At 42.1% G+C, this 21,497-nt stretch overlaps 2 protein-coding genes across 2 annotated transcripts in view; both read left to right on the top strand.

Annotated features, from left to right (window-relative positions):
- LOC103356200 (adenosine receptor A1-like) overlaps positions 1-21,497 on the top strand; it is a 711,380-nt gene that overhangs the window by 642,482 nt on the left and 47,401 nt on the right. The window lies entirely within an intron of this gene.
- Positions 8,596-10,092, top strand: LOC103356169 (potassium voltage-gated channel subfamily A member 2). Its single transcript, XM_008280242.1, has one exon. It carries the CDS (start codon positions 8,596-8,598, stop codon positions 10,090-10,092), a length of 1,497 nt encoding a protein of 498 aa, XP_008278464.1.

Genomic DNA, 21,497 nt, shown 5'->3' with positions numbered 1-21,497 from the left:
TTATCAGCCATTTCTTCATTTAGGCCTGCAAATTACATTTGGAATATAACAACTGTGCAAGATTTGGATGCTATTCCACATTTATTAAAAATTCAGGGCCTGTGAAAACACTTTAATACTTTCTACAATTAAATAATTCATAATACTTTCACCATATACTGTCGGGACCAGTTGTCAACTATGTTGTCATATCGTGTCTATAGCACAGAGGGTAGAAAACCTTCACCAAAAGCTTGCATAAAAGCTGCATTATCGAGATTTCTGTGTTTCCTATAGATCTTTTACAACAGGTAATGAAGGATGTTGCCAGTGGTGATGACCCCACAAGGTGCCCAGAAACACAAAATAACCAAACTCATGGTTAAGTTGCTTTGTCTCTGCTAGATGTGTGAATGAGCAGCTGTTTGCCACAACGTCTGAAGGTCTAATATGCCAGCTTATTCTGCTGCCACCAGGTGGCCAAAAAATTCAAATCAATTAATTCTGCTGTGACTGATCATAATTTTGATCAGATAGATCCTGATTTAAACAAAAACGTAAGCAGTTTTAGACTCTTGCTGAGGCTAAGTTCTTCTACTGCTGCTTGTGTGTCAAAAATATCAGCTTCGGTTTTTTTTGTTTTTTTTTTGATGAAAAAATGATTTTGTACAATACCATGTTTATATGTCTTCAGAGTTGGTGTTTCCAAAATATACCCAACCCTTGTTGCACGCTAGTAAGACTCCCTCGTCACTATTGATGTTAATAATTAATCAACTCAACATCAGGAAAGGGAGAGTTAAAGAAGGATGCACACTTATGTCTTTAAAATGTGTCTGATAATTTCAAAAAGTGCCAACAATTGTCATTGTGCTCCTCTGTGAACATCCCAGTGTGTATGTGCGTCTGTGTATGCACCTATGAATGAACACGCTCGAGTGCTGCACAGCTGGAAGACGGTCACAGCTGATGCGCCTCGATGCACTCTGCTGTGGGATCCTGGTCATTAAAAAAAATTAAATAAACGGTAGCGGAGAGGAAGGCAGTCACATATGAGCTCACATGCATGGTACACCAACACACATGTAGAGAGAGAAAACTGCAATCGGTTAGCTCCACAGCTGGTGCTCTCTGACACTGCTGCTGCAGGCAGATGTAAGGATGCAAACCCAGGATCGTGCTCAGTTCGTTGGGGGGGCGGAGGAGGAGACCCCGGGCTTCCCCTCGCCTCTCATCTCCTTGCTGTCCTCATCATGCCAACATTCACCACATGAGAGGAGTCAGGCCTCGCAGCAGCGTGCTACCTCTGATGATACCCAGTGTGCCAACATGGGGAGTGTCTGCCAGGAGAGGTGCCTCTTGTCATCCTTGAACTTTACTGAAGCATGCTGGTTACAAATCAGTGAAGGGAAGAGAGAAGGCAGTGGCTGCATCCGGTGCCATTATTCACAGCATTGGAGTTTTCTTTTGTTTTTTTTTTCCTGATCTGATGATATTTTTATGTGGTACAGTATTTGCCCTAAAACTGTAACTCAGTGCTGCCAAAAATAGAAACCATGAGACATATTGCCATTATTTCTCTGGGTGCCATTCATCCATCTGCTCTTTGGAGAACATGTAATGGCACTCTGGGGGCTATTCATAAAGTTCACTCTTCTGCATCAAGACTCTGTGTTCAGGGCTTTCAATGAGACAAAGGAAAGCCCAGGAAGCATGTCAGAGAAAGCATATATCCCTCTTCCCCCACAGGCCAGACAGACAGCCTGAAAATGAAACCATTATAGAGTTTCATATAGCAGCTGTACCATATGCTGAACAACATGTTCCAGGTGTGGAAACACGAAAAGTGTAAATCCACGTTTTCCACTTTTTCTTCCCACTAATTCATCTTTAACGAATGCAGCTGACTGCAGGGAAATGGAAAGTGCTTTGTCATCGTGCTGTAACTTTACCTGAAATATCTCACTGGCACCAGAAACGCTGTAGGCGTGATGTCACTGCCCAGCCTCCTCCCTCTGCTCCCCCAAGGGATGGTCTCCGTGGCAATCGAATGAGGCTGAGCAAAAAGTCGCCCGACTACAGTGGCAAAGCTGACCTAAAACAATTTCCTTTGATACCCTGGTTCTGGTTTTAGGCGCTTCCTGGGAGTCCGTTTGTCTTGACCTCAACAGATAAGATAAATGCTATCAAGGGGGAGAGTCGGATGTGTGTGAGGTTTTAGTTTTGAGGCCCCGTGACCCTGGAAACTGTGCAGCCACGGCTCAACTCTCAGGTGTCCTGTGAGTCAGAGCAGCTTCAGGGTCTAGCAGCAGTGTCGACTGCAGATCAGACTGCTGCTTGAGGCTGAGGCACATAATTTGGCTCCTTGAGTCACTCATAAACAGAAACCAGAGCATTGCATCATCACGCTGGCACAGTAGCTGTCACTGTAAACCCCATGAGTCCCATACTGTGTATGTGTGCGGCAGCAAATAAACAAAATCAATGCATAGTCCACATGTATTTAATGACAAATTATTTCATGCAACATTTCACAATTTAAAAAAAAGAACAAAGTCACGTAAAGTCAGCGCTGCATAAAGTGTACGACTTCCTTTGACAGAGCCCTGCTGTGTGTGTGACAAGCATACTGTCACGGACACACAGGGTTTATTTGTATTGTCTCCACCTTGTTCAAAAGGTATCTTCTTTCGAGCATGACCTTGGTATAATATAACCTGGTGTTCCTGAAGCAAGCACTTACCTTGACTTGAATTTCACTCACATGGACACATTGTATAATGCAGCATAAGGGTATCCCTACAACAGTGACACTGACTCACTCACTCACTGACTCACAGTCCTTCCCCTCAGCATCAGGACAGCTTGCTGAACTGAATGGAGCTGATATCTTTTTTTTAAGTTGGTCATTTTGCAGCTGTCGGTACAGATGACGAATGAAGAAACTGCATTGTAAAGCGTGCCCGAGTGTTCGTTTCAGTCAAATGTTGTGCATTTGAACTTTTCCCTAGTGAGACAGCAGTATGACTCATGCACCATACAATCACTGCTGTCGTGTGGAAAGCGTCCACAGGTAGCTGCTAGCGTTTTACAAACCTGTAAGTTTAGCTGATGAGCGTGTGCCATGTGTGTGTGCAGATTTCTGGGAGGTTAAGTGAGATGCAGCTTGGCAGTGTACCGCAGTGGACCAGTGTCCTTGTGTCTCTCCTGGTGTCTGGCTCTCTTCCAGCATCTGCCCTCATCCTGCTGGGCCTCAATCTGACGAGCACGACTCTCTCCTTTCCCTCCCTTGTTCTACTCCTCCCTCTCTTTGCACAATGCTCTCTCAACCCTATCCGCCCATTCCTCATCACCATTCCTTTTTGTCTCTGCCTCAGATGTACTAGGGGACACTGAGGACAAAAGGAGCTGTATCGCTTTATATTCATGTACTGAAGCCACTTATTTATTGCCCACTTTTTTGGTCCAGTACCTGTATATGTGACCTGGCCTCTTTTGGAGGACGCCACAGTTTCTATCTCCTCAGCTATAGTGAATCTTAGTGAAAATGCATTGGTTAAAAAGTGTTTAGCAGCAAGGTTGTAAGATTGCATGATACCCTGAGGGTGAAAAAATAGTCAAAAAAATGCCAGATTGAATAGGGAGAGATGAGTTCATTGTAGGATTCTTGATCAAAATGGCGAGGATTTTGCATGAGAGAATTTGCTAAGGAAGAATTATACACAGGAGAGTGTTGCATCATCATATCTAGGAGCAGAAAATCTGTATTAATGCAGCAGAAAATCCAAGAGTGAACATGATATGCAGAGCTCATCTGTTCCGTCTTATCACATTATGTTGACTATTACTGTGCTTGTTACAGAGAGAGAAGGATCTTAAATGTGAATCATGGAGGAATTTGGACCATACAGTGTGTGTGTCAGTGTGTGTGTGTGTGTGTGTGTGTGTGTGTGTGTGTGTGTGTGTTGGAAACCTGTGGCTGCTGCAATGCAGTATCAAGGAGCAAGGAGGCACAGTAGACCTCCACTGTCCATACAGACACCATTGCACTCCAGGGACTGCATGAGCTAAACAGCCCTGACATTCCACATTAATAAACATACATTATGTGTCAGCTTGATTATAACTCATTTTCTAGTATTTCTTGAAGCTACCAACCGATCTGAAAACTTTTAAAAGGGAAAACTAGGGCTTTTTAGGCTCATTTCATGTGTGGGAGAACAAAGCTTTGTCTTATTCTGTGAAATGAAAGAAGGGTTTTGTAAAATATATGTTTATGTTTGTCAAAATCAAAAACAGCAACAGCACTAAAATTCAGTTGTTAGCATAGAAACATTCCAAATTAAAGCTGCAATCAATTGTCTGGTCAGATCTGTTGTCTGGTTCACTTAACATTTGATCTGCTGTCTCCTGGTGTAAATCATAACTCCACAGATTTGAGAAATCCTGGTTGCAAATTTGGATGCATAATTTTTATTCATGACTTGCCCAGTTCATACTGGGATTCTTTCCTGAGTGTCGTATCCTTGTCTCTCACCTAAAGCTGCACTTTTTGTCTCTACAATGAACCAAAAAGTAGAAAAACTCTCCAGTTGTATACTTTTTATGTCTTGGAGAGCTGCTTCTGCTTATACAACATTCACCGAGGGAGGTTTCCTTAATTTGTTAAACGTAGAAAGCACATTTTTAAGTATAGCACTGTAAAACTGTCATTACATGACCAGACTCTGTACCAAAACTCTGTTGAATCTGCTGAAATTTTCTGTGAATGAACGTAAACCCAAATAGTCAGATCGCACTGAAATGTCAGTGTTTCTGATGAAGTAGGTAGAGTAACTTTGTGTTTAAATAACACAAACAGAGCAACAATTAGGAAACCATACCCTCCTCATTGCATGTAATTAGAAGGCAATTGACCTAAATATTTTGGTCTTTTAAAATGAATAAAACAGGAGCAGAAAAAAAAATGTTTGGCTCAACTGCACGTGAAGAGAACACCTGTCATCCATCTAATGGATCAGTGACAATGACCCTTCAGTGTCTTAGCTCTCAAGTTCATTTTCTCTGCTGTCTGTCCCTGTGCCAAAACAACATCTGATGGAGATGAGGATAAGTCCTGAAATCAATACCTCTTGGAAGCAAATTCATTGTTGACACTCTCATCTGCCAACTTGCACAGCCAACCATTTTAATGTCCCCATATGATTAAAGCACGCAGAGCATTTAAAGTGCTGGGACCCTTCGCTTTTAATTAAAGCGAGCCACCTAATGCAAAGTGAACTGAGCTTTAGAGCCTGCATTACCAGTCTTTGTAACGGGCCCCTGGCTCATAAATAATGGCTGTGCTGTCATGAGGAACCTGGGAAAGCCATTAAGAGATAGTGAGAGGTATCCGCTTGTGTGGCAGCAGCCAGGCAGGCAGGCTGAGGCAGGCAGACAGACAGAAGGGACGAGGTTGGGAGCCATGATGCTCTCAGGTCTGCCAGGAGCAACCTTGGCAAAGCCGAGTCTCACACAAATCATCCCGCTGTCGTCCCCATCCCCCTCCCATTTCTCCTTGTTCACCTCCTTTGCCTCCACCGACCGAGGGATTCCCGCTGACCTTTGGCTTCTGCGGAGGTCACTTCTGGCCACAGCGCTTTCATTCCTAGCTCCAGTGTCGATAGCGATGAAAGGATTTAATATTGATCAGTTTGCTCTTCATTCTGAATATAGCAGAGTACAATGATGGAGGTTTTGCTCTATTTTTGTCCCCCTCCTCTCTATTATTCATGAAGCTTGTTGCCAGGAAATATTACAAGTAGAACTGCTATGAAAAAAAAAAACAATATAAAAAGGCAGAAAATGAACGCATGATTGTTGTTGCTACTGTTCGTGTTAATAAAGCTGAAAAACGAGAGACCTTAGATGACCACAATCACCACAATGACAGAAGTGTCTCCTTAAACATGCATTTTGGATTGTTGCTGGAACAATGCTACTGAACAAACATATATTGCAAAATCACACCCACAGAGTGACAGAATGCTGCAATGAAAAACCTTCCCAAACTGTAATGTAGACAAAGCAGACTTTTCTTTTGTCTAAAATTTTGGCTGTACAGTTCAAAAAACATGCAATCGTCTGATTATCAGCAGTGCTGCTGAACAGTGCTTTAGTTGTGTACCCCTTTAAATTGCCTACACTGCAGATAAGGTAAGTAGTGTTAAGCTACAGTGCGGATGGGGAGCGCGTTTTTCCGCCCTTGCCTTCTCCATCACCAGCACGTCTCTTGGTATGCATAGCAATGCCCGACTGCAGGTTTGACTAAGCTTTATATACCAGCCCTGCGGCCCAGGCTGACGACAGAGATATTCCACCCTGAAATGTTTCTTGCACCTACCAAAAAAAAAAACAACCCCCCCCCCCAAAAGCTCTCACCTCCTTCTGCCGAGCTGTGCAGGGGCCAATAAAAGGCCGCTTTATATGTATGTTCATGCGTGTGCGTGGGGTGGGGTGAGGTGGGGTGAGGTGGGGTTGAGAGGGGGGTTCTGGCTCAGTGAAATTGCATAATCTTGCTGCCCACTACGTAGAGGCGATTCTTTCATGCATGTCGTTTCAAGTCAGTGTCTGAAGACGCGGCTCTGCTCACCATGAAGGCTATTAGGAGACTGAGGAGCTGTGCGCCTGAACGTTGGGACGCACTTGACTCCGCCTGAGCAAAGATCTGCAGCTCAGACCCAGGAATCTTGTGGAAATGCTGGTTTATGTGGTGCATGACTAAATCAAAAAAAAAAGAAAAAAAAAAAGGAAAATGTAAATTTGGGGCCGGGTGACGCATGAATAGATTACATTTTCTGAGCAGCAGATTTATTCCCACACTGAAATGAAAAGATTATTGATGCATCCCACAACGCGTCCAATTATTAAATCTTGGGTAATAAGATTATATTTTTAAGCGCTCTTCTTCCTCCTCCTCGCCGCCTCGCCCCGTTTTTTTTTTTTTTAAACCCCCGCTCTCTTTGCAGATGTTGCCTCTCTGAGCACCTTACCAGGACTCTTATTTACCTTTGCGGCTGTCTGAGGCCAGCAGCTCGTCACAACAGGCTCGCCGGTCGCGGAGGGGAACAGTGGAGGCAGATCATTCTGCTGATCCCAGCACCTTTGGTTATTAAGGGAAGCACCGGCAGCACCTCCTTGATCGGTTCCCTCCTCCCTTTTTTTTTTTTTTTTTGCCAATCGCCATCCCACGACAGCCTACCCGGAGGAAAGGAGTCGGGGAGGGCAAAGCGAGGACACACCCGCACATACTGTACCCGGTGTACACGGCAAGGATGCTGCAGACAACATGAGCTGAATATCATCGACCACTGTCCCAAATTGGAGATTCATGATTTTTTTCCCCCCCTTACCTGCTCTAAAGACACAAGACCTGATCGTCGCAGCTGGTTTTTTCACCTTTCTGATTCCAGCGGGAGCATCAACTCACATCCACATATGAAAAATATGTCTGCAGGTATGTATGAAATTCAGATAAAGCAGCTCTACCTATCATCTACTGGTGGATTCAATGTAATTACGAATCGTGGCGTTTTGTAGTTAATGCACTGATTTGCATTTCAGTAGCAGACGCGATAATGACCAGCAAACCTGCAGTTATATGTTTTCTGTATGTTTCATAAAGGTTTTTATTTGGTTAAAAAAAAAAACCTGTCCTCCCACTTTGTGAGTGGAGATGATGCAGACGAGAGATACAGTTTTTTTTTTCCCTTCTCTTGGAACCTATTTCCTTCTATGGATAAATTATTTATAGATGTTTTTTAATATTTCAGAGACAGGCACCATTTCAGGGCTAAAATGCTCCATCAAAACTAACCTGAAGTCAGTTCATATGAGCCAATTATAAATGTGTTTGGTGCAACAGTCAATCTGAAAAGCGCCTCATATATTTGTGTTTAGACTGCAGTGCTTTTCTATGATATTCTAGACAGGATGCTGTCTGTATGAATTTGGTGTCTGCTGCATTGCCATATTCATGCATGGCTTCACTGAAAAAAAGGTAGTCCCATTCATTTCAGCAGATATTGTCCATTGCAGCAGATCAGTGTCCTAATTTATGAGCTCCTGTGCGTTTTATTTGCCTGCTAGCCCGAGTTTACCTGCATTGAAGCAATTTATATGCAAGGCGGTCTGCTTATTTGCATATTAATTTTCCGAAGTCAGGAGCAGGAGTGTCAGCCTCAAGTTTCCATGAGCTGATTCATTTTAGTGCTGACTGCTTTCTCACAACAGCGTAACTTTACATTATTCATGTCAAATCTTTTGATGTTTTTTTAGAGGGTGGTTTCATTTTCCTCAGTTTTTGAGTTGTTTGATCTTCAGGCTTAGGCTAATTACCGATATATTTCTGTGCTAAACAGAAGAAGTATTGAGTGCTGAATCATGTCTCAGGTTTACCTGACCTTGCTGTCTGTCTTTGCTTTATCTGTTCTACATGCAGTCAGATCCTAGGTGACATCCTGTGGCCGTCAGGTCTTTACAGTGTTGAGCCCCCTCCCTCTCCTGGCCCCTGCCTGCAGTTCTCCAGGCTGCAGGACCCAGACTCACTGAAAAGTGCAGGCCTCCTCCCCCTGCAGAATGACTGTTGCCACAGGCGACCCCTCTGATGAGGCGGCTGCACACCCGGGGCACCCGCAGGACTACGACCCAGAGGCCGACCATGAGTGTTGTGAGAGGGTGGTCATCAACATCTCAGGGCTGCGCTTTGAGACACAACTCAAAACCCTCTCCCAGTTCCCAGAGACTCTGCTGGGGGACCCCAAAAAGAGGATGCGGTACTTTGACCCACTAAGGAATGAGTACTTTTTCGACAGGAACAGACCCAGCTTTGATGCCATATTGTATTATTACCAATCAGGAGGCCGGCTAAGAAGGCCGGTCAATGTCACCTTAGATATTTTCTCAGAGGAGATTCGCTTTTATGAGCTGGGCGAGGAGGCCATCGAGATGTTCCGCGAAGACGAGGGTTTCATCAAGGAGGAGGAGCGCCCTCTTCCCGACAATGAGTTTCAGAGACAGGTGTGGCTACTGTTTGAGTACCCAGAGAGCTCAGGTCCTGCTAGGATTATTGCCATAATCTCTGTCATGGTCATCCTGATATCTATAGTCAGCTTCTGCCTGGAGACACTCCCTATTTTCCGCAACGATGAGGATGAAATGCACAAGTCTCACGCTGCAGTCTTTTCGCCTGAGACCAACACCACAATCATCAGATACACAAACACCTACTTCACTGACCCCTTCTTTATCCTGGAGACTCTTTGCATTATATGGTTCTCCTTTGAGTTTCTAGTGCGCTTCTTCGCCTGCCCAAGCAAAGCAGGCTTTTTTGGTAATATAATGAACATTATTGATATTGTTGCCATCATCCCTTACTTCATCACTCTCGGCACAGAGCTAGCAGACAGGCCAGAGGATGGTCAAGCGGGTCAGCAAGCCATGTCTTTAGCCATTCTCAGGGTCATACGCTTAGTGCGAGTCTTCAGAATTTTCAAGCTCTCCCGTCACTCTAAGGGGCTTCAGATTTTGGGTCAGACCCTGAAAGCCAGCATGAGAGAGCTCGGCCTCCTCATTTTCTTCCTCTTCATAGGGGTCATCCTGTTCTCCAGCGCTGTCTACTTTGCTGAGGCAGATGAGCCTGAGTCACAGTTTGAGAGCATCCCAGACGCATTTTGGTGGGCTGTGGTGTCCATGACAACAGTCGGCTACGGTGATATGGTCCCAACTACAATTGGTGGCAAGATCGTGGGCTCCCTCTGTGCCATTGCAGGTGTGCTGACCATTGCCTTGCCCGTGCCTGTCATTGTGTCCAACTTTAACTACTTCTATCACCGTGAGACTGAAGGTGAAGAGCAGGCACAGTATCTGCAGGTCAACGTGCCCAAAGCCGATTCAGCCGAGGAGCTGAAGAAGAGCCGGAGTGGCTCCACCATCAGTAAATCGGACTACATGGAGATCCAGGAGGCTGTGAACAACAGCAACGAGGACTTTCAGGAGGAGAACCTTAAGACAGCCAACTGCACGCTGGCTAACACAAACTATGTAAACATCACCAAAATGCTCACAGACGTGTAGTCAGCTGGTGTTTTCCCTCCCCGTCACAGCGGGAAATGTGGAGCTGAGCAACTGGATGGGACAGGTGTACACCCTCCCACCTTACATGTGCTGGAGAAAATCAAGGCAATAGAATTCAGGATGTTGATGATGATTGACTGAAAAAAATTGTTACAAATATCATTCACTCCTCCTGCGCTCATCTCGTCTTCACTCCTCACAACTTGCCCTTAAAACTTCAGAAAAATGTCAAATTTCAAAATTTTGCATTTCTGCATGGAGTTGGCTTTGTCTGTGTGGCTGTTTTTTTGTTGTTTTTTTAAAAAAAAAAATAGTAATACCTACAAAATTCTTGCTCACAACAGTAGCCGACAGTAGTGCACAAAAAGAAAAGAAAAAAGGAGGAAACACAGTGAGAAAAAAAAGTGCTTACAAAAAGAAAAAAAGTAACACGACACAAGCCCTGCTTTAGTCCCCTGTTCCTTGGTCCCTCATTTCCCAAGGTACACTGCTCTGCCATGCGCTTTTCTGAAGAGCCCTACTCGCGCGCTGCATATGCTGCTTCCTGGAGCCAATGAAACAAAACTGTCTTATGCTACACCATTTAGAGATAAAAAAGGATGTGTGAGCATAAAGCGAGCCTACTCCGGCGCTGATATGGCCTGTGGGTGACTTGTGACGAGGTCGGTGGTTAAGTACACCACGTTATTTCAAGGATGAATGACAGCCATCAGTGCTAAGCTTATGGTTTGACACCTTTTTTCCCAGTAGACATCAGTATCTGATGAATGACTGAGAATGGCCTTGAATTTTCACTGCTTTGGTCTTACATGTACTGTATGTATTGCAATGCAAGCTTTCCCCCCTCCATTCACCCAAGCTGGTCTTACTGCAGAGCTTTGAGGACAACTTGAATGTTTCTTCTTGTTTTGTTTTTCACGGTTTCACACATAACGGTACTTATTCATATAGATAGGTAGCTTAACTGTGACTTAACTGATAGCCAATAGGTAGGTAGGTGCTGTTAGTAGTAAACCTAGTCAGTAGATAATTGCATGACATTTTTATCTAAATGAGAATTTCCACTTGTTTCTCAACTGCCACTTGCTTCATTACACACCACTGTATATTTGTCTGTACACTGCCTTCTGTACAAATCCACACTTTTAAAAGGATGCCTGCAGGTAGCTGTTTCAAGAACCTAAAGCTGTATGTTAGAGGATTTCTTAAGGAATAATCATAAGGCCAAATCCCACACTTAACGGGGTGCGGCATCCTCGTCAGTATTAACATTCCATGTAGAAGTCATTGCCATTTTAAAATTTTGCCAGGTCGCTGTAAACTGAGCTGTGATTTGGGGCGTAAAACTCACACTCTAGTTTTGGACATTAATCCTACTTGCAGATGTGATAGACTTGCAGTGCTGTCTCTTTCACAGGTTTGTCACATGATCACGTCCTCATGATCAAAATAGTAACTTTTAAGAACTCGTGTATAGAAAATTGCTTCCCCTTGAACTGCCTTTTATCTGGGTTTACGCTACTCTCCTAGTGTTGCATGACCTCAAAAACATTCCTAGCATGCATTTAAACTCAAAGAAGAAGCGTTGAAAACAAAAAAAGTATAATTACTACAATAGACATATTTATTTCTTATATATAAAACAATATATGTATACAGACAGAACACATATACAGTACGCATATACTTTTATCAGAGAATTAAAAACATGAAATAGCAATGTTTAAGAGAAAGCAAGAGCCTTTCCACAATGTGCAGATCATTGCCATGTTTTCATTTTAATGATAATATGAATTTTTCTGAGCACTGTTGTTCTTCTGTTTCAGAGCCTGTTCAGAGTGCCAAAGACACACTCTCACTAGCCATTTCAAAAGCATTTTCTTTACTGGTGAGTTTTTAGAAAAACCTGACACCCGATTTGAATACTAGATGTTTGCTTCACTTAATTCCAAACTGCCCTCTGTGAAGTAGTTGTTGAAAGGCGGGGCGTTGTTCAAAACTGTCATCCCTTACCAGGATCTTTTATCAGAAAGCTTTCACTGGCGCTAAATTGGTCAGGATTTTAAAGGAGTGTGGCTGTCCTCTGAGAAGTCTCTGATGCCAGAAGCTCAGTCTGTCTTCAAAAGTTGGCATCAAATGTGAATTAGGTTCTGATTCTAGGAATTGTGTCCAGCAAAGATTTTCCACCGTTCGCTCAACACTGCCAAGGTAAACGTCAAAGGCAGTAACATCAATATGGGAAGTGATAATTAGCAGCAGTGTAGCAGATATTGTCTAACCTAGGGGTCCTCTGACTTCCCTCCTGAGTCTCTTGCCTTTCTACATCTTCTCACAGATGTCTTATGTAATTAGAAAGGTGATGGATTAGGAGAAGGTCTGTAGCAAGTACTGTCTCGGATGAGTTCTGTCATACCAGGATGTACATCTTTATTCTTAGGGTCTCATTCTGCTCACTGCAGTCTCAACCTGCAGTAGCAAAATGTTTTAACGCCATCGCTGCCAATATGTGCTCAGGATGCCTCGTCCAACTGCCTGACATGAGGCTTCTGAAGTCGTCTCTCTGTCCAAATGTTTGCTTTCATGTATCGTGAAAAGGTTTCCAGAGAATTTAAGCAAGTAAACTGGATCAGTTATATGTGATGCTTTTACAGGAGTAGCTTGAAGGTGGAGTAAGATGTTAAAATGGTCAGCCACTCGAGGTAGGACCAGATTAAATAGGTGTTTAGCAATATTTCCATTATCCTTTGGTGGAGGGGTCTGTGTGGAGAACAAAGATGTTGCTTTTTTCTTTTTTTCTTTTTTTTTTCTTTTTAAAGAAAAAACGAAAACAAAAGAGAATGAACCTTTATGGACCTTAACAGTCTAACCGAGATCTTATGGTCATCAGTTGAGTATTGACTGGGGTGTGCGCAGATTGGAGGTGTGTGTGTGTGCGTGTATGGTTGTTTATGTGTATGAGAGAGTGCGAAAGAGAGAGAACCACTGAATGTCAGTGTCTTGGCCTGGTTGTACAGCTGCATTTATGCAACAGCCATTTGCATATCTGTGTATGTGGGGAAAAAAGAAAGAAGGAAAGAAAACAAACACTCACAGTCTGACCAAAAATATTTGTCTATGCATGCAAATGCATTGTAACTTATTGTCTTCATTCCATTTCTTTGGACAGGAATTTATGATAAATGTTACACACTAACATTTATCTGTTCTATTTCACATTGGGCATGTTACTGTACCTCAGCCAAATTCACTGTAGCAACTCACATACCGGAGTTCACAATGTTGTAGTTGAATATCAATGATTATTTCTGCTTAAAGCACAAAGACAAGTAGAATCATCCTCATCTGTATACCTGCAGATTTAATCTGCATAATGTTTTTATTCAGTGGAAACAAAGTCAATTCAAAAAGATGTTGTATTGCTTTATTGGAAGCACCACAGCCTCTAAGAATACCATCTCTCACCTGCTGAGGGACCCACCAGCAAGTTCACTCCATTAGAAGGGTGCCCAACAGTGAATACACTGAGAAATCTATGCATAGATTGATTATTAGCTTGTAGTTTTCGGGGGAGAAGAAGGTCTAAGTACAGATTCTTTATGTTTCATCAGATACCAATTCCACGGTGACACATTGAGCTGACAGAGCATTTTAAAGGAACCTTAGAGCAAAAGTGAAACACTTGGCAATATTCTGCTGCTGTACGTCAAACACTCACGCATTAGCTGAATGTGAATATCAGCTTTCTGAGCTTTGGGTTTGTTTGAACTGCAGTGTCAGCTCTTTGCCAGAAGGCTCCTATAAAAAACTCATACATACGGGAAACAAGACGATCAATATGCAATCTGTATGCATGTGTGTGTTTGAGATTTTTTTTTTTTTGTTTTTCTTTTCATTTGACCCCAGAGCCTGATAGTGTGGCATCCACTGAAACAATATGTACAGTTGTTCACCTCACCCCCATCCTCCCCGTATCATAGAGGCCTGAAAATATCCATCAGAGTTGGTACAGTGAATAATTGAATTTCTTTCTATGAAATGAAATGTGAGAGAATAATGTAAATATTAACCAATGGATGATGGAGCAAAAACCATGTACTATATAATGTATGTGAAGTCTGGGTTCAAAACATAGTATTATCTGCACTTTACAACAAAAAGGACAATCTATGGACAAGAAAAACATGTGAAATTAAAATGCATATATTCCTTCCAAATGATCATAACCCTGAAAAAGTAATATCAATAATGAAGCCAATAATAATTCAACTGAAAATGTGTTTAGTGTGTTTATTGTGTGTCACTTTTTTCATCTAAAATAACGTGATTTTTTTTATTTTTTATTGTTGCATCTAATATGAAGGTATCGCAAGTGGAGGTGTTTTTCAGATGTTAATCCATCCTTTTTCTCCCTCACATAACAATGTTTGCGAGGTATTTAGTCTGCAAATGATTTGGGGAGCTAATTTTAGCTGAAGAGCATCTGTGCTGATACAAAATGCCATGAATCGATCAAAGGCCTCTTTGTTGTTATTCTTAGGACAGCCAGCGTCTTTGTAGCCACGGGCAGTGTAGAGGACATTTTCAAACGCCTCCTGGTATCTTCAGCTTCTGCCTCCCTTTAAGTGCACGGTATATGCTCCCTGCAGTTTAAAAGAGAGAGCAGGGTGTTCTATTAATAGCCTTTTTGTTAGAGAAAGAGATAGGGGGAGGAGGAGGAGGAGGAGGAGGAGGAGAGAAAGGTGGAAAGGAGATGGCAAAGGAGGAAAGCATCTTGAAGAAATCCTTCATGGTGAAGTTTTTGTGGCTCTGTAGGCCTGACATCAATGTGTAATAAGCCATGACAGAAAAAAATTAGACACATATATTAATTATTTGCCTGCTTTTTGTTTAAAAAAGTGGAGGCTTGTTCGTTTCTTTTTTTTTAAGATCCATAAAATCTGCTGCTGAATTTGACATAATTCAAGCAAACAGAAATATGTGCTGGCTCTACCTATGAGATGACATTGTACTCCTGGGCTCTTCTGATGTATTTCTGCGAGTATGAGCACCTTCTTTCTCCTCACCTGACACATCTACACCTGAGAGCACAGTTATTAGGTAGCTGCCTCCATGTCTTCTGCTATCTTTAGTCCACTCACAGTTTAACTACAGCACTGCATTGCGAGCGGGAGCACTTGGGGCCTCGGTGCTGTAGCTACAGCTCTGCTGTAGTCATTAGTCTTGCTTTGATCCAGCGATGCAGTGCAGCACTCTGCAGCTCGCTTTGCTGAAACCAGGGCAAACAGGGAGAGGCAGATGGGACCGAGCAGCTCAACCGAGGACATAGGCAGCGGGAACATGGTCCTGCTGCAGGTGGCCATGGCTGCCACAGCATTGTTATTGTTGTTGTTAGGGAGGAGTGAGTGAGTGTGGGCCTGTGTGTGTGTGTGTGTGTGTGTGTGCGTGTTGTCAGGGATGGTAGCATGCCCACAGGAGCATGGTTGAGTAGTCATACAGACTTGCACTGTGCTTACCAGCTTGTAATTAGGAGACAAGCGCTGTGGGACTTGGAGCTAATCCAACGGGGCAGCCCTGGCGTCGGACCACACCCCGTTATTAAAAGGTGTTCAGCTTTATGCTCATTAACTCCTGACCTGATATCAGTCAGTGAAGGTTTTCTGTGCTCACCTGAGGAACAGTTCAGTGAGTCTTGAAAAGGAGAGATCTTTAGCACAACGTAGCAGTTAGATGACTAAAAATTCAAGCAATGTAGGTGGATGTTTGGTGTTACATGGAAACTTGTTTGTTTAGTAATGAAGGAAAATGAAGAAGGAAGGATTACTGCCCTCTAGGGGTATTACATCTGACACTACACTGTGTTTGTTCCTTAGTTTGTGTGACACGAGTAATGAGTAAGAAAGCCTGTTGTTTTTTAAATTATGCTTGAAATCAGTGGTGAAAGAATTATTCAGATTCTTAGCTACAAGTACCAAAGTATCACAAGTAAATGTACTAGTTTAGCAGATAAATGGGCCTTTGCATCTACTATAAACTCACAAATGAAATGTGGGATAAGGCCCCAGCAAAGGGTATCCAAGTATAGTGTAATAAAAGCACAACATTTCACTCTTAAATGTAGTGGAGGTTTAGTGTAATACTCAGTACTGTACTCAAGCACTGTACGAGAGTTACCTTCACCTGCTGCTTGAAGTACAAACATCGAGGTCTTCTCTAAATAAAGATTCTGCTGGTTTTCATTGCCGAATTAATACTTGAGTTTCTAGTGGTGCAATAAGTAGCGCATGGTTTTCAGACACAATAAGACACATGTCCACCCCTGCTCCTTCCACAGTCATATGGAAAATCAATACACTCACACACTGACATACTAGTGCGCACACACACACACCCTCCTCCACCCTCTGGGGGTGACAAATGGGCTGGGTTAAGGTCAGCCAACCGTGAATCCCATCTCACAGGGAACGGTGAACCTGTCAGAGCACACAGGACAGCAGATGGACAGATGCTTCGGAGCTCATAAACGCACACAAAACCAGGCGACATGAAGTAATATGAACGACCACGCCCGTGTGGACAGTGGAGAAAATCTTTTTATTTAATAACAAGGTGGTCTGAATGTACAAAAGCGGCTGAAAGGTCACAGGGAAAACCAGTGATTACCAGGCTGCAGGAGTCGATAAGCTCCAGCTCCAGGTGTCAGTGTCGTGTTTGTACAGTGCACGGCCTCCTGACCTGAGGTATTGGAGGGAGTGATGCACACAGCAAGCCATTCTTGTGGTGCAGTACTGGGTTTATTCTGAATTATGGAAGTGGGTTTGGCAATCCTGTGCCATCTGGGGCGACGACATATGGAGTCCAAATAAAGCAAGTTCATGTTTAGGAGCCCCGAGCTGTTGGTGCCTCAAGGTTAGAGGGTTCGTCTGCAGAGAAGTGAGATTTATGAATGAAGGGACAGCAGCACAATATCGAAAAAGAAATGCCTGGTGAGCTTGGCATGCTTGATTTGTGTCAGTGTGAAGCTTGGTGCTCTGGAAAAGTCAGGTTCCACTTTTTACTATGTCTCCTTTTAGTGCTTTACATTTGGGTTGCCAGGTTGTGAAAAATCCTCGTTGCTAGTGTTTATACTCCTCTAATGACTCTTGATTTATCTTCTTAGATAATTATTTAGTTCATTAGACACTCTAATTGGCCACCTCTCACCTTCTGGAAAAACTTGACAGTACCTGAACCAAAATCATTTTTATCAACAGCTTTCTAAGGAGAGAGTTTGACATTCAGGGGAATGTATTTATTCACTTCTTTCCAGAGAGTTAGATGAGAAGATTGTTTGGTACATAATCCACATAAAACTTCCATGTTTCACATTGCTTTTCATACAGTTTTTAATACCCATGATTCCACTCCTTTTTGCTAAGCTAAATCATGACATGTGAGCAGTGTTCATCTTATCTAATTCTTAGAAAGGAAATAATTACATTTCCCATAACTATTTGTATAATATTTGTAAGAGTTGATCATTTATATTATATTATAAAATGCAAAATCCACACCCAGTAATTAATTAATTTGTGACTGCATTTGTGTGTGTGTATGTATATATATATATATATATTGTGTGTGTGTATGTATATATATATATATATATCGTAGCAGCTTTTGGATTGAGCCTGCGTAAAGAATGCACTACCAAAAAAAATGGTAAAAAACAAAACGCTCTGTCAACATAAAAAATGCATAAATAGACATATTCAATGAATGTTATGAAAGCCAAAAAGAAAAGTAAAAGCCACTGAATGCATTAAAGAAAATGATCACAGGTGCCCCACTGTTTTCTAAATGGCCAATATTGATGATGTCTGCTTGTAGCTATGACAGATTAAATCAGCAGTATAAACTTTTAATTGTAAAAGCATTGAGTGTGCTTTCACCTTAATGTTAAAATAAATCAAAAATCAGTCCAAACCGTCTCTGATTAGGATCATCACTCCTACTCTCAACCTAGGGGGGGAAACTGCATCCCTGCTGCTGGCTAAATACAAATCTTGTGGAAACCATTTCCAACATGCCGACCAGGGAAAGAATGTCAGAGGCTTTAAATATCCTGTGTGAGTTAATATTTTATCAACATCTCAGTCCCAAGGCCTCTTCCCCCTTTTACATCCCACTTCCAACTCTGAGATTGTGCACAGAACAGGAGCGGCCACTGTAATGCCTACAGTACACTGCATTCTGCATTTTGTTCAGACTTAACAGCTTTTTTTTTTTTTTTTAACCTTCTCTCCACTTTCTTGCAGCTCAATCATGTTTATTTTCTTGTTGAACAAAAGTGCCTTATGGGATGGCAAACAGTCACTAAGACTTGCATATTCCCTTATAGAAAAATGACGGTGCTCTTATCGTGGCAGATATGAAAGATTGCTTTATCGCAATGATTAGAACAGAGAGGAGTCATTTGGAGAAAATTAAATCTTGATGAAATGAGGACATTCAAATTCGCTTAATAAGCAGTCCAATTCAGAGTGACAAACAGAAAATTAGCTGAGCAGCAGAAGGAGGACAGCTCCATGTGTGGCTGAATGTGTCTCGCTGCATTCACTGAGCTTATTCATTATGTATGCAATGATCTCTTGATGAAGAGGAGGCCTCTTGCCTGAAACAAAGCGCCGTCATTACTGTGTGGATGATGCTGCTGGTGCTCCTTTGCCCAAATACACTACAAAGATAGACGTCTACTCGTGCATATGTGTGTGTTTTAATGCTGTGTGGGCTTTTAAAAGATAACCTGCAGCAGCAGCCCTAGAAAATGCATGCACTGTAAAGGATAACACAGGTTAATAACAACTTGGGGCTTATTTTTATTGTTTTGGCCATCACCCACTTATGATGACACTGTATGCACCAAGTTAGTTTGTGGAATTTGCAAATGCAGCTACAGATGGGGTAAAAAAAAAACAAAAAACACAAGAACATTGTACTCATTTTAAACAAACAAAGAAGAGAAAGGTAAAAATGAAACCCAACTGTTAAAAACTTTAATCGCCCATTTACAGACCAACTGCCTGGTTAACCTTTAACCCACTTGTACATCTACTATTAACCTGTGCAATAAAAATTTCAAGTGCAGTTACTAAGACATATACTCCCAACTTAAATAGTGTAGGTAATCCTTTCTTGCACAATTTCTTTCCAGAGATAATGCAATCATAATTGATTTTTTTTAAAAAAGAAAAAAAAAAGATAATAAATTTGCAAAAACCCAACATACAAAGACTCAGATTGTTACAAGAGAACTGAATTTACTCACTATCAGTTGTTTTCCACTTGAGGCAGCAAAACAAGCTTTCCAACAGCAAAGGGTGACACAAAAGTAAGTGAAGTTGTGAAACATGCCAATTAATTTTTACAGGTTTGTCATCACATGGACTGTTTTTACATCACACATTTGTCCCATTGTTGCACTCATCACAAACATCAAACAGTGAAGCTTTAACTACAACACAGGTAAGTATTTTCTGCACTGCCTCACCCTAAATGTCTGCATTATCATTTAAGAAACCGGAGCTGGTTGCCTTCTGACATAATGGGGTTCCTGGGTGGAGCGTTCATGTCAGGTGCAAGAAACGAGGAGGTTTAGCAGCTTGCCTTCATTTATTATTCATGTTTGATCAAAGAGAGTGATTCAGTGGAAACCGCGCTGAGGTAAACAAAGTCTTAATACAATAGATGAAGTCATGTTTTATCATGCGCTGTGTGTTATTCAGCAGCCGCATTATATGGGGGGGTAAAATATTACTTTACAAACCAAAGTGTAAATGTTGTTCAGTCATTTCTAGAGGAACACGGGCAGCTGCAAATGCACAGAGAATGCCTCTGCTTATCAGTAACCCACGAGCCACTTTGTTTTGTTATTAGACACATACTGATGTGTGAAATCCCGCGCTGTCACTCCTGCATTCTTAAAGATTTATAGCTGATCTATTGTCGTAAAGCAGCAACCCATGCAGCCACACCACGGTAACAATGGCTAACATTGTTACGCTGGATAAGAAGATACCCGGTCTTTAGAGTTGAATACCTGTCTGTCTGTCCCCAGCAACATGGCAGCAACCGGGGCTTTTTCAGCACCTCTGAGACACACACACACGCCGAGGTATCTGATTCCTGCATATACCAATACATGGAGGCTGAGCAGAGCAACCAGAGACCTCATGAGGATTCAACACAAGGGTTTGGTGCAGAAATATTTTATAAGCCAACAAGAAATGGTGTTTCAGGGGAGTGTAGCAGCAGCAGCAGGGAATTGCATGATGGGTGTTGTGTGGGTTTTAGAGCTACACTGTGGTAATACGGCTAACTGTATGTTGGCCTCTGAGACGAAGGCCTGCACTATAAGGGAGATAGATAGAAAATGTTAATAATCTTGATTAGAAGTAGAACCATTTCTTAGTTTACAGTGATCATAATTTAATGTATATTGAATATTAGACCGTCATAACTATGATAAGGTGCTCACGGACTGAGGCGACAGTGGTCCTGTACAGTTGCCACTTGGCAGAGCAGAAACTAAAAGATTCCACAGCCATGCCAGTGACTCTGTGGAGCTGCTTAGCTGCAGCCAAAGTCCTCGTAGGCAAGTCTTGCCACTCTGCATCCATCTGGGAACTGCTCCTGGCTGGTTATCACAGGCTTATAGGACCAGGTTCCTTTTTAGATGAATGGACAGAGAGCAATAACTGCAATTTCAGTGGTCATTGGGACATAAAAGCTGCATGTTAAGAATCACCAGTCAAATATCACAATAATTACTTGAAAAATTTGCTGACTTCGCCCCAAAGTACAGTTTAAAAAGCATTTTCCCCTGACTTAGTTTCACAACACCACACTTGCATAAGTGCAACAACGTGATTGGCTGGATGTTTCCTGGATGGTGGTTACAAAGCAGATGATTGGCTATTGAAGGCAAGGCTGGGACATGAGTCCTACAACCGCCATCTTTTCTTTATAATTTATTCCCATAGATTTCCATACAGGATTCCCTCTCTTATAACATGTTTTAAGCTTGCTAACATCATAATGCAGATATTCTCACAATTAGTTTCCTTCAGGATTAATAAACTATCTTTTATCTTATATTAAACAAGTATATTGTTTACCATCTTAGTCTAGTGAGTTAGCATGCTAGCATCACTTGTTAGCACTAATCACTAAGTAACCTGCAGCTGATGGAAATGTCAAACATTTTGCAAGTATTTAGTCATAAACCAGTGTTGGATGTAAAACGTGTGCCCTTATGATTACACTAGATGAAAATATAGAAATTTTGATGTACTGGTGAAAAATAAAAAATAAAAACCTTCTGGTAATCCTTGCAGTATTCATTAACATCTTTCATTCTTAACCAAACG

Source organism: Stegastes partitus, unplaced genomic scaffold, assembly GCF_000690725.1.
Source record: "Stegastes partitus isolate 25-593 unplaced genomic scaffold, Stegastes_partitus-1.0.2 Scaffold5, whole genome shotgun sequence".
Classification (NCBI taxonomy): Eukaryota; Metazoa; Chordata; class Actinopteri; family Pomacentridae; genus Stegastes; species Stegastes partitus.
This window is presented reverse-complemented; position numbering and strand designations above follow the sequence as displayed.